General features: G+C 44.2%; 1 protein-coding gene across 1 annotated transcript; it reads left to right on the top strand.

Moving 5' to 3' along the window:
- Window positions 1–2370: 2370 nt before the first annotated feature.
- LOC132783108 (borealin-2-like) lies at window positions 2371–15515 on the top strand. Its single transcript, XM_060788192.2, has 10 exons — window positions 2371–2506; window positions 6206–6334; window positions 8472–8524; window positions 9913–9973; window positions 10316–10392; window positions 10813–10880; window positions 12949–13056; window positions 14415–14544; window positions 14651–14737; window positions 15366–15515. The coding sequence occupies exons 1-10, from the start codon at window positions 2371–2373 to the stop codon at window positions 15411–15413; spliced, it is 897 nt and encodes a 298-aa protein (XP_060644175.2). The 3' UTR covers window positions 15414–15515.
- The last annotated feature ends 355 nt before the right edge of the window (window positions 15516–15870 follow it).

Below are 15870 nucleotides of genomic sequence, written 5' to 3'. Positions count from 1 at the left end.
TCCAAAGAAGGAGCCTCCACCACACTCTGGGGCAGAGAGTTCCACTGCTGAACGGCTCTCACAGGAAGTTCTTCCTCATGTTCAGGTGGAATCTCCTTTCTTGTAGTTTGAAGCCATTGTTCCATGTCTTAGTCTCCAGGGAAGCAGAAAACAAGCTTGCTCCCTCCTCCCTATGGCTTTCCCTCACATATTTATACATGGCTATCATGTCTCCTCTCAGCCTTCTCTTCTTCAGGCTAAACTTGCCCAGCTCTTCAAGCCGCTCCTCAAAGGGCTTGTTCTCCAGACTCTTGATAATTTGAGTCGCCCTCCTCTGGAGACATTCCAGCTTGTCAATATCTCCCTTCAGTTGTGGTGCTGAAAACTGGACACAGTATTCCAATTTAGAACAGAATAGAGCATGGGGAGCCTGACTTCCCTGGATCTAGACCAGTGTTTCTCAACCTTCCTAATGCCGTGACCCCTTAATACAGCTCCTCATGTTGTGTTGACCCCAACCATAACATTATTTTTGTTGCTATTTCATAACTGTAAATTTGCTACTGTTATGAATTGTAATGCCAATAATACAGTATTACAACACCTTGGTATAGTACAATACAGTAATATATAATACTGATATTGTACTATGCTAATAATATAATATAATATAATATAATATAATATAATATAATATAATATAATATAATATAATATAATATAATATATTGTATGTATATGTATCTTATAAGCCGCTCTGAGTCCCCTTCGAGGTGAGAAGAGTGGCATAGAAATGTCGTAAATACATAAATAATGTAAATATCTGATATGCAGGATGTATTTTCATTCACTGGTCCAAATTTGGCACAAATACCCTATACGCCCAAATTTGAATACTATTGGGGTTGGAGGGGATTGATTTTGTCATTTGGGAATTGTAGTTGCTGGGATTTATAGTTCACCTACAATCAAAGAGCATCTGAACTCCACCAATGATGGAATTGAACCAAACCTGGTACACAGAACTCCCATGACCAAGAGAAAATACTGGAAGGGTTTGCTGAGCATTGGCCTTGAATTTTGGAGTTGTAGTTCACCTACATCCAGAGAGCAATGTAGACTCAAACAATGATGGATCTGGACCAAAGTTGACACGAATACTCAATATGCCCAGATGTAAACATTGATGGAGTTTGTGGGAAATAGACTTAACAGTTGGGAGTTGTAGTTGCTGGGATTTATAGTTAACCTATAATCAAAGAGCATTCTGAATTCCATCAATGATGGAACTGAACGAAACTTGGCACACAAAACTCTCATGACCAACAGAGAATACTGGAAGGGTTTGGTGGGCATTGACCTTGAATTTTGGAGTTGTAGTTCGCCTACATCTAGAGAGCACTGTGGACTCAAACAATGATGGATCTGGACTAAACTTGGCACAAATACTCAATATACCCAGATGTGAACACTAGCGGAGTTTGGGGAAAATAGACCTTGACATTTGGGAGTTGTAGTTGCTGGGATTTATAGTTCACCTACAAGCAAAGAGCATTCTGAATTCCACCAACGATGGAATTGAGCGAAACTTGGCACACAAAACTCCCATGACCAACAGAGAATACCAAACTTGGCACAAATACTCCATATGCCCAGATGTGAACACTGGGGGAGTTTGGGAAAAATAGACCTTGACATTTGGGAGTTGTAGTTGCTGGGATTTATAGTTCACCTACAATCAAAAAGCATTCTGAACTCCAGAAATGATATAATTAGTCCAAACTTTCAACACAGAGCCCCCATGACTAACAGAAAATAATGTGTTTTCTGATGGTTCTTGGTGACCCCTCTGACACCCCCTCATGACCCCCCCCCCAGGGGTCCTGACCCCCAGATTAAGAAACGCTGTTGTACTGCAACCTCCCATCTTCCACCAGGCTAAAAGCAGGAGTTGTAATCCCAGCAATCCACCTTTGTTGAAAGGATTGACACTGTGGTGTGCTGGTTAGAGCATGAGATTGGGATTTTGGGGTCTCAGATTGTAGCCTCCACTCAACTGTGAAGCTCCTTCACACACCCAACCTGGATTATGGGGAAGGAAAGACCCACAAAAGCTTCCTTGAGCTTCTTGAAGGAAAGGATAAGTCATCCAAGAAAGAAAACACCTGGATGGATTTGATTCTTTCAGGAATCTTCCACCCAGCTCAGCTGGTTCCAAAGCCTGATTGCAGCTTCTCCATACAAAGGGCTTCCTTCCAATCCAAATCTCCTGGTCTTCAAGGGGTTTTTGGGCCTGCAATAATTCCATCCCCACTTGACACTGATTCTCGTTTGCCTGAATTTCAACTTCCAGTGAGTTCTGGGTGTTCTTATTTTCTGGTGGACTCAGCCATGGAGCTCAAGAAGCATCTGGACGAGCCAAAGAAGCACAGCAGTGACTCCGGAGTGGGACCAGAGAGGAGCCTGTTGAGCAAGGAGCAGCGGGACCACCGGATCAGTCTCTTTCTGCGGGATTTTGACCATCAGGGTAAGATTTTGGGGGACTGATGGGATCTCGCCCAAATACACACAGTCCAAAGTGTGGGGCTACAATCTTGCACCCAAATCTTGGAGGAGGGCGTGTTTTGGGGAGGAAGGAATGGGCTGAAACCTTGAGATTCCAGCTTCAAAGTTGGGAAATCTATATCAATAAAAATGTAATATTCGTTTGTGGGATTTACAGAACTCAAAAACTACTGGATGAATTGGCACCAAATTTGGACACAAGACACCTAACAACCCAATGTATGTCCTTCACTCAAAAAATGCTTTTGGCATTTGGGAGTTGTAGTTGCTGGGATTTATAGTTCACCTACAATCAAAGAGCATTCTGAACCCCACCAATGATGGAAATGAACCAAACTTGGCACACAGTCCTCTCATGGCCAAAAGAAAATGCTGGAAGAGTTTGGTGGGCAGTGTCCTTTGGTTTGGGAGTTGTAGTTCACCTACATCCAGAGGCACTGTGGACTCAAACAATGAAGGATCTGGACCAAACTTGGCACGAATATTCCATATGCCCAACTAGGAACACAGATGGATCTTGGGGGAAATAGACCTTGACATTTGGGAGTTGTAGTTACTGGGATTTAGAGTTCACCTACAATCAAAGAGCATTCTGAACCCCACCAACGATGGAGTTGAACCAAACTTGGCACACAGTTCTCCCATGACCAACAGAAAATACTGGAAGGGTTTGGTGGGCAGTGTCCTTTGGTTTTGGAGTTGTAGTTCACCTACATCTAGAGAGCACTGTGGACTCAAACAATGATGGATCTGGACCAAACTCTACACGAATACTCAATATGCCCAAATGTGAACACTGGTGGAGTTTGGGGAAAATAGAATCTTGACATTTGGGAGTTGTAGTTGCTGGGATTTGTAGTTCACCTACAATCGCAGAGCATTCCGAACCCGACCAACGATAGAATTGGGCCAAACCCCCCACACAGAACCCTCATGACCACCAGAGTGGGCCACAGCAATGCGTGGCAGGGGATGGTTAGTGGTCTTATAAAATATTAACATCCCACAGCTTTCTGTAAGGCACAGTCCCCCAATTCTTTCCAGCTTTTGGAAACAGTCTTGTGTGTCTTCGCTTTGATTTTTGTTGGGCCCTCCTGCAGGAGAGACCCTGGGGCCTGAGTATTCGCCATCCAGCTTTGCTGCCTACTCAGCCCTGGGCTTACCCACGAGGAGACCTGCAACCACACCCTCATTCCAGCCAGCTGATCCAGCAGCCTCCAAGGGAGTGGTTCTCAACCTTCCTAATGTAGTGACCCCTTAATACACTTCTCCATGTTGTGCTGACCCCCAACGATAAAATTATTTTCATTGCTATTTTGTAACTGCAATTTTGCTACTGTTATAAATCGTAATGTAAATATCTGATATGCAGAATATATTTTCATTCACTGGATGAAATTTGGCACAAATACCTGATACGCCCAAATTTGAATACTGGTGGGGTTGGAGTGTGGATTTTGTCATTTGGGAGTTGTAGTTGTTGGGATTTATAGTTCACCTACAATCAAAGAGCATTCTGAACCCCACCAACGAAGGAATTGGGCCAAACTTCCTACACAGAACCCCCATGACCAGGCCTGTTGCCAGGATTTTGATTCCGGGGGGGGGGGGGTGAGTTTGATTCGGGGGCGGGGGGCTGAGTCTGAGTGAAAGAGGGTCTACCCTAGCAAACCTTTTGTATCGTTACCCCAATCCCCCCATGCATATGGGATATATTGAGCATGGTGATCAGATCACAGTATGAATAAACATAACAGTTTAAATAATGCACCAGTAAGGCCTTCTCATGGACCACCATAAGAATTTCGGGGGGGGGGGGGTTAAGCCCCTCGAGCCCCCCCCTAAATGCCTGCCAATAACCAACAGAAAATAAATAAAAATAAATAATACTGTGTTTTCTAATGGTCTTTGGTGACCCCTCTGACAACCCCTCGTGACCCCCCTCCCCAGGGGTCCCGACCCCCAGGTTGAGAAACACTGAACTAATAGATTGAAATGAGAAGGGGAGCCTAGGAACACCAAGACAAATGTTTTTCGGCTGAGACTGAAGCCCCAAAAGCAGAGGTAAATTTACCACTTCTGCAACTTGGCACACAGAACTCCCAAGACCAACAGAAAATACTGGAACCTTGCTCTATGCCTGTGAGACGTGGACTGTCTACAGATGTCACATGCAACTCCTGGAACGATTCCATCAGCGCTGCCTCCGGAAAATCCTGCAACTCTCTTGGGAAGACAAGCAGACAAATGTCAGCATGCTGGAAGAAGCAAAGACCACCAGCATTGAAGCTACTCAGAAACGAGGGATCGCCTATCCACAACATAAGTGTAGTATAATAATAATAATAATACTTACTTACTTAGGTGATCCCTCGTAGTCCAAGGATGATGGTCCTCCAAGTTTGGTGTCCTGAAGGTGGGTTCGTAGGTGACTGTGGAGCCCTATTCTTGACCTCCATGTTCTCCCACAGTGCGGGAATCAGTTTTCCAGGTGGAAGGCAGTACCAGTCGGAGTTGGCTTGATGCGCCTTCCTCTTGGCACATTTCTCTCTTTCACCCTCCATTCATGCCTCTTCAAATTCTACAGCACTGCTGGTCACAGCTGACCTCCAGCTGGAGCGCTCAAGGGCCAGGGCTTCCCAGTTCTCAGTGTCTATGCCAGAGTCTTTAAGGTTGGCTTTGAGCCCATCTTTCAATCTATTTTCCTGTCCTCCAACATTCCGTTTTCCGTTCTTGAGTTCGGAGTAGAGCAACTGCTTTGGGAGATGGTGGTCAGGCATCTGGACAACGTGGCCGGTCCAGCAGAGTTGATGGCGGAGGACCATTGCTTCGATGCTGGTGGTCTTTGCTTCTTACAGCATGCTGACGTTGGTCTGCTTGTCTTCCCAAGAGATTGGCAGGATTTTTCAGAGGCAGCGCTAATGGAATCATTCCAGAAGTTGCATGTGACGTCTGTAGACAGTCCACATCTCGCAGGCGTAGAGCAGGGTTGGAAGGACAATAGCTTGGTTTCCCTACGGATGTCCCGGTCCTCAAACACTCTCTGCTTCATTCAGAAAAATGCTGCACTCACAGAGCTCAGGCAGTGTTGTATTTCGGTGTCGATGTTGACTTTGGTGGAGAGGTGGTTGCCAAGATAGCGGAAATGATCAACATTTTCTAATGTTACAGAATTAAGCTGTATTTCTGGCATTGGAGAGGGATTGGCTGGTGACTGCTGGAAGAGCACTTTGGTTTTCTCGATGTTCAGTGACAGGTTGAGCTTCTCGTATGCTTCTGCGAAGGTGTTTAGAGTAGCTTGTAGATCTTCTGAATGCGCACAGACAATGTTGTCATCAGCATACTGGAGTTGTATAACAGATGTTGTTGTAACCTTGGTTTTGGCTTTCAGTCTGCTGAGGTTAAACAGCTTGCCATCTGTCCAATAGATGATTTCCACTCTGGTGGGAACCTTCCTGTCAACAAGGTGAAGTATCATAGCAATGAAGATGGAGAATAAAGTTGGGGCAATAACACATCATTCCTGTTTGACTCCTGATTCCACCTTAAATGGGTCACTTTGGGAGCCATTGTTGTCCAATAATAATAATGATGATGATGATGCTCTCATGGTCCTTCACTTCCTCTTTTCTCCTGCTTTTGTTGCTTTGTGTCCTTCAAGCCAAGGAGAACCTTCAAGAGATGAAGAAAGAGCTGGCTTCCCTTCTTCACACGGCCGAGAAGGCCTTCCGGGTGGAGTCGCTGGCGCTGCCGGTGGTCATGCGCAAAATGAGGCGGAAGGATTTGATGCGTAAGGGCTGAGTTCGAATCGTGTCCATGTCTCCTTTGCACCCCCTTTCCCAGAGCAGCCTCACCTCTCAAACATAGCTGGTAGGACTACAACTCCCCAAATCCCCTTTGGTTGTGCTGGCTGAGACTATGGACCTTAGCATTGGAGATCAAGTGGAACATCATAATCTATTTTCTGCTCATCCCTTCTTCCAGGAATGTATTACCTTTAAGGTGCAAGGCACTCCTATCCTCAAATTACATAAAATTTGAGAAATGCCCTGATTTGAAAGTGTCATTTCCTGTTTAATTGTGCGGTACTTACTTTGAAATTATCTTAGTTTTGAAATTACCTTAGTTTGGGTTGTTGTAGGTTTTTTGGGCTGTCTGGCCATATTCTAGAAGCATTCTCTCCTGACGTTTTGCCTGCATCTATGACAGGCATCCTCAGAGGTTGTGAGGTCTGTTGGAACTAGGAAAAAGGGTTTATATATCTGTGGAAGGTCCAGGGTGGGACAAAGGACTCTTGTCTGTTTGAGGTAGGTTTGAATGTTGCAATTGGCCACCTTGATTGGCATTTAATGGCCTTGCAGCTTTAAAGCCTCGTTTCTTCCTGACATGAGCTCTTTCTCCCACTCTGGACCTTTGTCTGTTGGATGGAAGGTGTGAATGTTGCAATTGGCTGCCTTGATTAGCATTTAATGGCCTGGCAGCTTCAAGATCTAGCTTCTTACTGCCTGGGGGAATACTTTGTTGGGAGGTCATTAGCTGGCGTGTGGACTATATTCACACCTACCTCAAAAAGACAACCCCTGAGGATGCCTGCCATAGATGCAGGTGAAACGTCAGGAGAGAATGCTTCTAGAACATGCCCATACAGCCTGAAAAACCTACAACAACCCAGTGATTCTGGCCATGACAGCCTTCGATGTTACCTTAGTTTCTTCTCCAGAAACTTTGTATTTGTGGCTGCCACAAACTATGTTGAATTGGTTGAGGTTCTCAACCTTCCTCATGCCACGACCCCTTAATCCAATTCCCCATTATTTTCGTTGCTACTTCATAACTGTAATTTTGCTGTTGTCATGAATTGTCATGTAAATATCTGATATGCAGGATGTATTCTCATTCATTGGACCAAATTTGGCACAAATACCCAATACTCCCACATTTGAATACTGGTAGGGGTTCGAGGGGGGGATTGATTTTGTCATTTGGGAGTTGTAGTTGCTGGGATTTATAGTTCACCTTCAATCAAAGAGCATTCCGAACTCCACCAACGATGGAATTGAACCAATCTTGACACACAGGATTCCCACGGCCAACTGAAAATACTGGAAAGGTTTCATGGGCATTGACCTTGAGTATGGGAGTTGTAGTTCACCTACATCCAGAGATCACTGTGGGCTCAAACAATGATGGATCTGGACCAAACTTGGCACGGATACTCAATTTGCCCAAATGTGAACACTAGTGGAGTTTGGGAACAATAGACCTTGATATTTGGGAGTTGTAGTTGCTGGGATTTATAGTTCGCCTACAATCAAAGACCATTCTGAACTCCACCAACTATGGAATTGAGCCAAACTTGGCACACAGAAATCACATGACAAACAGAAAAGGCTGGAAGTGTTTGGTAGGCAATAACCTTGAGTTTGAGAGTTGTAGTTCACCTACATCCAGAGATCACTGTGGGCTCAAACAATGATGGATCTGGACCAAACTTGGCACGGATACTCAATATGCCCAAATGTGAACACTGGTGAAGTTTTGGGAAAATAGACCTTGACATTTGGGAGTTGTAGTTGCTGGGATTTATAGTTCACCTACAATCAAAGAGCATTCTGAACCCCACCAATTGGACCAAACTTCCCACACAGAACCCCTATGACCAACAGAAAATACTGTGTTTTCTGATGGTCTTTGGAGACCATCCCCTCACGACCCCCTAAGGGGTCCTGACCCCTAGTTTGAGAAACGCTGCTCTATGAGATATTGAAAAACAACTCAGGCTGTCCCTCAAACCCAAACCAAGTTTTTTGCAGTTTAATAAACTTTTCCCAAGTTTTTTGATAGAATCAATTAGAAAATGACATTTATAGCTCAGGAAAATTGTGTTACCAACAATTTCACTCCTTTTTTCTGCTTCTTTCTCATAGACCTGAAAGACGATGAAGCGGCGGCTGCTACAGTTGCTGCCAACCTCGAGATGGTGAGTATCTACCTGGTGGAGTTGTTGAAATGCTTTAGGGATGATGGGGGATCCTGCTTCCATTGCATATCATGTATGTGAACGCCCTGCTCATTAATGAACGCCCTGCTCTCTAGCTTGACTTATAATTAGAATATATCATTTGATTTTCAATTCTAGGACATTCTTCCTGTTGGGATGGAAAGAGGGGAGGGGAGGGGAGGGAGGGGTAACAAGTTCATAATGTTATGAGTTCCTTCAGCCCAGGATAGCATCTGTTAAGAAACAAATGGAAGTAAAATCTTTCACAGAAGTACATTGTTTCCTTACTGGTACTGGCTTGTTCAGTAGACTCTCTTCTACAGTACTCCCCTCTAAAGTACGAGGGTTGGATAAAAAGTAATGCCTCCACTTTCGTAACTCCTCAACAGATGGCAGTACTGCTACTGGCAGTACTGGTAGAAGATAGGCTTACAGGTAATAATCTCAGGTTAGCACTTACAAGGGTTGAATGAAAAGTAATGCCTCCGCCTTCATAACTCCTCAATAGATGGCAGTACTGGTATGCGGCAGGTACTGGCTTGTTCAGTAGACTCTCCTCTACAGTTCCATTTCGGCAGGAAGCCTTAGCAATGAACAGTTGTGTTGTTAAAGTGCGAAGATCTACTTTTTTGTAGATGTATTTTTCGTGGATGTAGACCTACTTCTTTGGATGCATTACTTTTTTTCGTGTCAGGAGGGACTTGAGAAACTACAAGTCGCTTCTGCTGTGAGAGAATTGGCGATCTGCAAAGATATTGCCCAGGGGACGCCCAGATGTTTTTGATGTTTTACCATCCCTGTGGGAAGCTTCTCTCATGTCCCCGCATGGGGAGCTGGAGCTGACAGAGGGAGCTCATCCATGTTCACCTCCACACCTCTCAGTCTTCAGTCTGGCACAAGGGTTTAACCCATTGCACCAGATGCATTACTGAGTCTCAGGTATAACACACATTTATGAGGGTTGAATGAAAAGTAATGCCTCCACCTTCGTAACTCCTCAACAGATGGCAGTCCTGGTATGCGGCCGGTACTGGCTTGTTCAGTAGACTCTCCTCTACAGTTCCATTTTGGCAGGAAGCCTTAGCATTGACCAGTTGTGTTGTTAAAGTGCGAAGTATGGAACCCTGCACAGACGGTCGGTCAATGCGACTTAAGCAATGTTCAGTCATTGAATTCTTGACAGCAGAAGGTGTCACCTCAACATCTTTAAACTTACCCAACGACGGCCAACGACGCACATCAACACAATCACCATAAACAGCTTGCATTCTCTGATGAATCTCCTTTGGAGTGACATTTCTGCTTTTCTTCTTCAGGCATCAAAACATTTTGGGCTGGTTCTAATGTTGCTTCTTTTCTCGCCATAGAACGACGGTTGCATCAGGGAGCTGATGACCTCCAAGCCAGTGCGGACAAACAGCAAGCGAGGTAAGCTGGTCTCCAGAAGGAATTATTTGGTCAACATTACAAAAAAGCAATCCGTTTCTAGAGCAGGCATGGGCAAACTTGGGCCCTCCAGGTGTTTTGGATTTCAACTCCCACAATTCCTAACAGCTCTTCGGCTTAGAAATGGAGATGAGCAGCAACCCCCACATTCGGACAAAACTGGACTTAATGTCAGGGGACAACCTTTAACTTTACCTACAATATTATCATATGGTTGGATATGGGAGGAGTGCCATTTGGGTAACACATGATTGGGCTAACTTTAGTGTCTGCGACACATCATCAAAAAGTTCATGTCCCTAAGCTACAACACTCCTCTTCTAGTGAAAGTCACCACCATTGTGGAGTACAAAGACGAGAAAGAGGAACATGGAAGACAGGCTAAGAAGACATCTCAAAAGGTAAGTATCCAAAGGTTATGGCCTAATATCCACCACATAATTCCCTCTTCAGATGTGTTAGACCACAACTTTCATCTTCTACAGGACTAAGGGTGATAGCTAGAGAAATTAATGGGATCAGAGGAAGGTAATGGATTGAAGCCCAGGAAGACAAGATGAGAAGACCTCTTGGTGGATGTTGGTTCCTCAAATGAGGTCAAGGATATCCATTATGGAAATTAGTCTCCACTGAAGGAATAAAAATTGCACTCTAATGATGCTAATTGATCTATTCTTGGAGGCCCAGGTGGTCTCCATGGCATGGTAACCTAGATAGCTAGATAAATCCCCATTCTCAGAAAGTCCCCATCTTCAGAACTTGCTGAAATGTGACAAGAAGAAACGAAATGTTGAAATGTTCTTCCCATTTTTTTCCTGCAGATATTTAAAACCAACTCCTTGGCCTCCTTGGCTTCGGTCATCAAGGGCAAGCAAGACACTGTGTCTAGGTAAGGCCAGTTCAGTGTGCCTGCTATCTTTCCCATTCATTCCAATCAATTACTCAATCAAGCCATCGCTTTATTTAGGTTCCTAAAGTTACAACATGTAGACCAGTGGTTCCCAACTTTTTTTTGACTAGGGATGACCTTCACCAGGGACCACTTGACCAGGGACCACATAGGACCAAAAGGACTACAAATCAGTTTTTGGTCAACTTTAGATTCGGTTTGGTTATTTGGAGTGCTGATTCAGAAAACCACATTGGATAGACCTCATCAGCTCTAGTTCCTGATACAGAACATATGACATCCAGTGGTCGCCATCTGCTCACCCACAGAAGACCATATTTAATCATCTAAATCCATGGACCTTATTGAAGGTCTTGTAGCCCACTGACTGGGAACCACTGATGTAGACAGTGATGCAGAATCTCATCCACAAAAATGGCCACCCAAAGTCACATCAATCCTGGCAGTTGTTCAAGAAGGTTTTCAATTCACTACTTTGGGAGGAAAAGGAGCCAGGGTTTGGCTTTCCTTCCGAGAAATTCAGAGATGACTCGAGGAACCTTTACCAAAAGGGAATTTAGGAAGGGTGCCATCACTGTAAAGTCTCCTCTGCTTGTGATTGCCCTGAGGTTGGCATTTAGGGCTTCCAACTGGTAGACCTCTGCTTCCTAGCATGATTAATAAAGACCAGAAGTAGGGAACTATTGGCCACCCAGAGAATTAGATACTGCACCCGTATCTTGGGAAGTCAAACCTGGCCACGGTAGTCCACGCTCTGGTTACATCCCGAATAGATTACTGCAACACACTCTACGTAGGGTTGCCTCTGAAGACTGTTCGGAAGCTTCAGCTAGTGCAACGCTCGACAGCCAGGTTGATGTTAGGGATTCCTTATCTTCGGAAGAGGAAGAGGAGCAGGAAAGTGGTAAGGAGTTGGTGACAGAAGAAGCATCAGACAGTGAGATTTTGAAAGTACCCACATTTCTAGAGAGATGAAAAGAGACAGAGCACAGACGGTGTTCAGCTAGAATAGCTGCTAAAAACGCTGAGCTAATTGGGAGATGCCTTAGCACCTCCTGCATGGGGAATTCAGGGCTATAAATCAGTAGCAGGAGCAGTCAGCTAATACTGATGTTTTCACTCCAATGGAATCTGTTTTGTGCCTGCTGCTAAAGACTTAGTTCATTGCCCCGTTGTCTGATGGAAGACTGGTATTTCTTTTGGGATTTTGTAAGAGACTTTAATTTGTGTCTGGATTAAGACTTTCTTGCTTTATTTTGCACTTTTCCATTGAATTTGCTTATCCTTTGTGTCTGCTGAAGTAAAGCATTTTTCTTTTACTTTCAACATTGTATTAAAGCTCTTTTTGAAGGGCAACTCAGGACAGTTGCTCACAGGAGCGGGATACCGAGAGCGCAAAACGACCTTGCTATGCCAGCTCCACTGGCTGCCTATTAGCTTTCGAGCAAAATTCAAAGTGCTGACTTTGGCCCTTAACAGTTCTGGCCCAGTTTACCTATCCGAACGTGTCTTCCAATACGAACCACCTAGGACCTTAAGATCGTCCGGGGAGGTCCTGCGCACTGTCTCCCCACCATCACAATCAAGTCCTTCTCCGTGGTGGCCCCTCGGTATGGAATTCCCTCCTAAGTGAAATCAGATCCACTCCTTCCCTCCTGATCTTCCAGAAAAAGGTGAAATCTTGGCTGTGGGATCAGGCCTTTGCCGACTAGACTGACTTGATGGCAAAGCTATGGTTTTAATGTACTCTGATGGACTGCTTTTAGGACGACGACTTAAATTGGTGATTGTTTTAATGTTTTTATAATGTTTTTATGCTGTTTTTACTTAATATGTATATTTCTGCTTTTTGTTGTTAGCCGCCCTGAGTACCTTTGCGGAGGTTGAGATAGGACAGGATATAAATGTCCTAAATAGATAAATGAAATAAATTGTAGTTAGAAAACCATCAGTCCCTAACCATTCATCATTACTGGTGGAGTGTGGAAGCAAGGCTGAACTAGAACATGCTTCAATTCCATCCCACTTGCTTTTGTATTCCATGCAGGTCTTCTTCTGTGTGCTCCTCTTCAAAGTCGAGAACCATTGAGCGGTCTGCTTCTTTACGGGAACGGACAACGTCTACCTCCAAGTTCAACTCTCTGGGTTCTAAAAGGTCAGTTCTACTCACTTCTTAGACTATTAGATTAACCTACAGCAGTTAGGAAATCCTAATGAGTTCATTTCAGAGACAGCAAGTGACTACATCATCTTGTATCATGTAAATGACTACATCATTTATTGATGTTGTAGAAGGAGGCATTTTGTGCCTCCTTGTGTGATGCCCCTTTCACTCACAAACACACACACACACACACACACACACACATGGCAGCTTCCATGAGCTCAGAACACACTGCCATGGCTATTTGCTATTCTTCTCCCATCCATATCTACAAGTGTTGAATGAAAAGTAATCCCTCCACCTTCGTAACTCCTCAACAGAAGGCAGTACTGGTATGTGGCAGGTACTGGCTTGTTCAGTAGACTCTCCTCTACAGTTCCATTTTGGCGGGAAGCCTTAGCATTGAACAGTCATGTTGTTAAAGTGCTAAGTATGGAACCCTGCAAAATGTGTCACCCCAAAGGAGCTTCATTAGAGAATGCAAGCTGTTTATGGTGATTGTGTTGATGTGAGTACTGTGCATCGTTGGGCGAGTAAGTTTAAAGATGCTGAGGTGACACCTTTTGCTGTCAAGAATTCAATGACTGCACATTGCTTAAGTCGCATTGACCGACTGTCTGTGCAGGGTTCCACATTTGGCACTTTAACAACACTTAAAGTGCTTGTTCAGTAGACTCTCCTCTACAGTTCCATTTTGGTGGGAAGTCTTGGCATTGAATGGTTGTGTTGTTAAAGTGCAAAGTATGGAATCCCAGCAATGACAACTCCCAGATGCCGATATCTATTTTCCCCAAACTCCTCCAGTGTTCACATTGGGCATATTGAGCATTCGTGCCAAGTTAGGTCCAGATCTATCATTAATTGAGTCCACAGTACTCTCTGTTAGTCATGGGAGTCCTGTGTGCCAAGTTTGGTTCAATTCTATCATTGGTGGAGTTCAAGATGCTCTTTGATTGTAGGTGAACTATAAATCCAAGCAACTACAACTCCCAAATGACAAAATCAATCCCCTTCCAACCCCACCAGTATTCAGATTTGGGCGTATTGGGTATTTGTGCCGAATTTGGTCCAGTGAATGAGAATACATCCTGCATATCAGATATTTATATTGCGATTCATAACAGTAGCAAAATTATAGTTATGAAGTAGCAACAAAAATAATGTTATGGTTGGGGGTCACCATAACATGAGGAACTAGGAAGGTTGAGAAACACTGCCCAAGTGGATTCCAAGGACCCACTGTATTTTTAAAAAATATGGATAAATAATAAGCACATAGTTGAAAAGGTCTGACTGAACATGGGTTAGTGCTTCATAGGAAATAAGTCCATTCCCATTCCCATCCTCAGGGCTCCGCAGAGGGGCGTCTCTCAAAGTGCATCTATTTCAGAGAAGACTCGGGCGGCAACTCTACGGAGCTCCTCTCTGCCCCATGAAAGATCCGTCCCCTTTGTCAACATCCCTCTGGCTGATGGGAAGGTATTGTACTCTAGTTCAGAAAAAGTCTAGAAACATTATTTAAAGATGTGGGGGAAGAGTACAAGAATGAACAGTTATACAGTGTATCCTCTCTGCTCTTGTCCAGACTCTCTGCTCAGCTGGCGATGATCTCCAGAACATCAATGTGGAGTTGTTAAATGACGACACTGTCCAACATATCCACACTCTAGTGGTAAGTGTGCCCTGGGTTGTTGTAGGTTTTTTTCGGGCTGTTTGGCCATGGTCTAGAGGCATTCTCTCCTGACGTTTCGCCTGCATCTATGGCAAGCATCCTCAGAGGTAGTGAGGCCTGTTGGAACCAGGAAAAAAGGTTTATATATCTGTGGAATGATCAGGGTGAGACAAAGGCTCTAACAGAGAAGAGTCCTTTGTCTCACCCTGGTCATTCCACAGATATATAAACTCTTTTGCAGTCCCAATGGGGACTGCTTTGGTGGGAAGGTGATGGCGCTCCATGCAGTCATGCTGGCCACATGACCTTGGAGGTGTCTACGGACAATGCCAGCTCTTCGGCTTAGAAATGGAGATGAGCACCAATCTCCAGAGTCGGACACAACTGGACTTATTGTCAAGAGGAAAACTTTACCTTTTTTGCCACATGTTAGAAGCTTGCAGCATTTAGGAGTGTGTCTTAGTAACTAAATTTTGGGGAAAGCAAAACAGCAGTTGTTTTGTTTTGAACTGCAACTTGTAGCAGTAGCAAATTAGGTTTTGTGGCTGTAGCATGAAAATATTATTCCTAAAAGTATCCAAGCTTTGCCCATTGCCTATGAATCTTCTTTGTCTCTTTCTCTCCCCAGAACCAGCTGACAGTCCTTTGTGGAAAAGCAACTGTCAAGTCAAGTTGATGGATTATCGTTCTCCACTTGCAAGTTCTTGCACCTCAATATCCCACGTTCGTGTTCCTTACGATGATGTTGCCTTTCAAGTGATGGGCAACTGATTTTAAACCAATCCTACACTGCATGTCAAATGCTGTATTTATTCTCTAAATAAATTGACTTCTCCACTGCGCCACAAAACTAGAAACTGAAAATTGCTCGAAACGGATGTTTTGTTTGTGTTCAGTATTTAATCCAGTGATTCCCAGTCTGTGGGCCATGGCCCACTGGTGGGCCATGAGACCTAAAATAAGGTCAGTGGCTCTAGATTATTAAATATGGTTCCCTGTGGGCAAGGAGATGGTGACTACTGGATGGCATATGTTCTGTATCAGAAACTAGAGCTGATGTGATCTATCCAATGCAACTTTCTGAATCAGCATCCCAAAGAACCAAACCAAATCTAAAGTTGACCAAGAACTGA

The sequence above is a fragment of the Anolis sagrei genome, chromosome 8, assembly GCF_037176765.1.
Source record: "Anolis sagrei isolate rAnoSag1 chromosome 8, rAnoSag1.mat, whole genome shotgun sequence".
Lineage (NCBI taxonomy): Eukaryota > Metazoa > Chordata > Lepidosauria > Squamata > Dactyloidae > Anolis > Anolis sagrei.
Note: the sequence above shows the minus strand (reverse complement) of the source record. Positions and strands in the feature narration are given on the sequence as shown.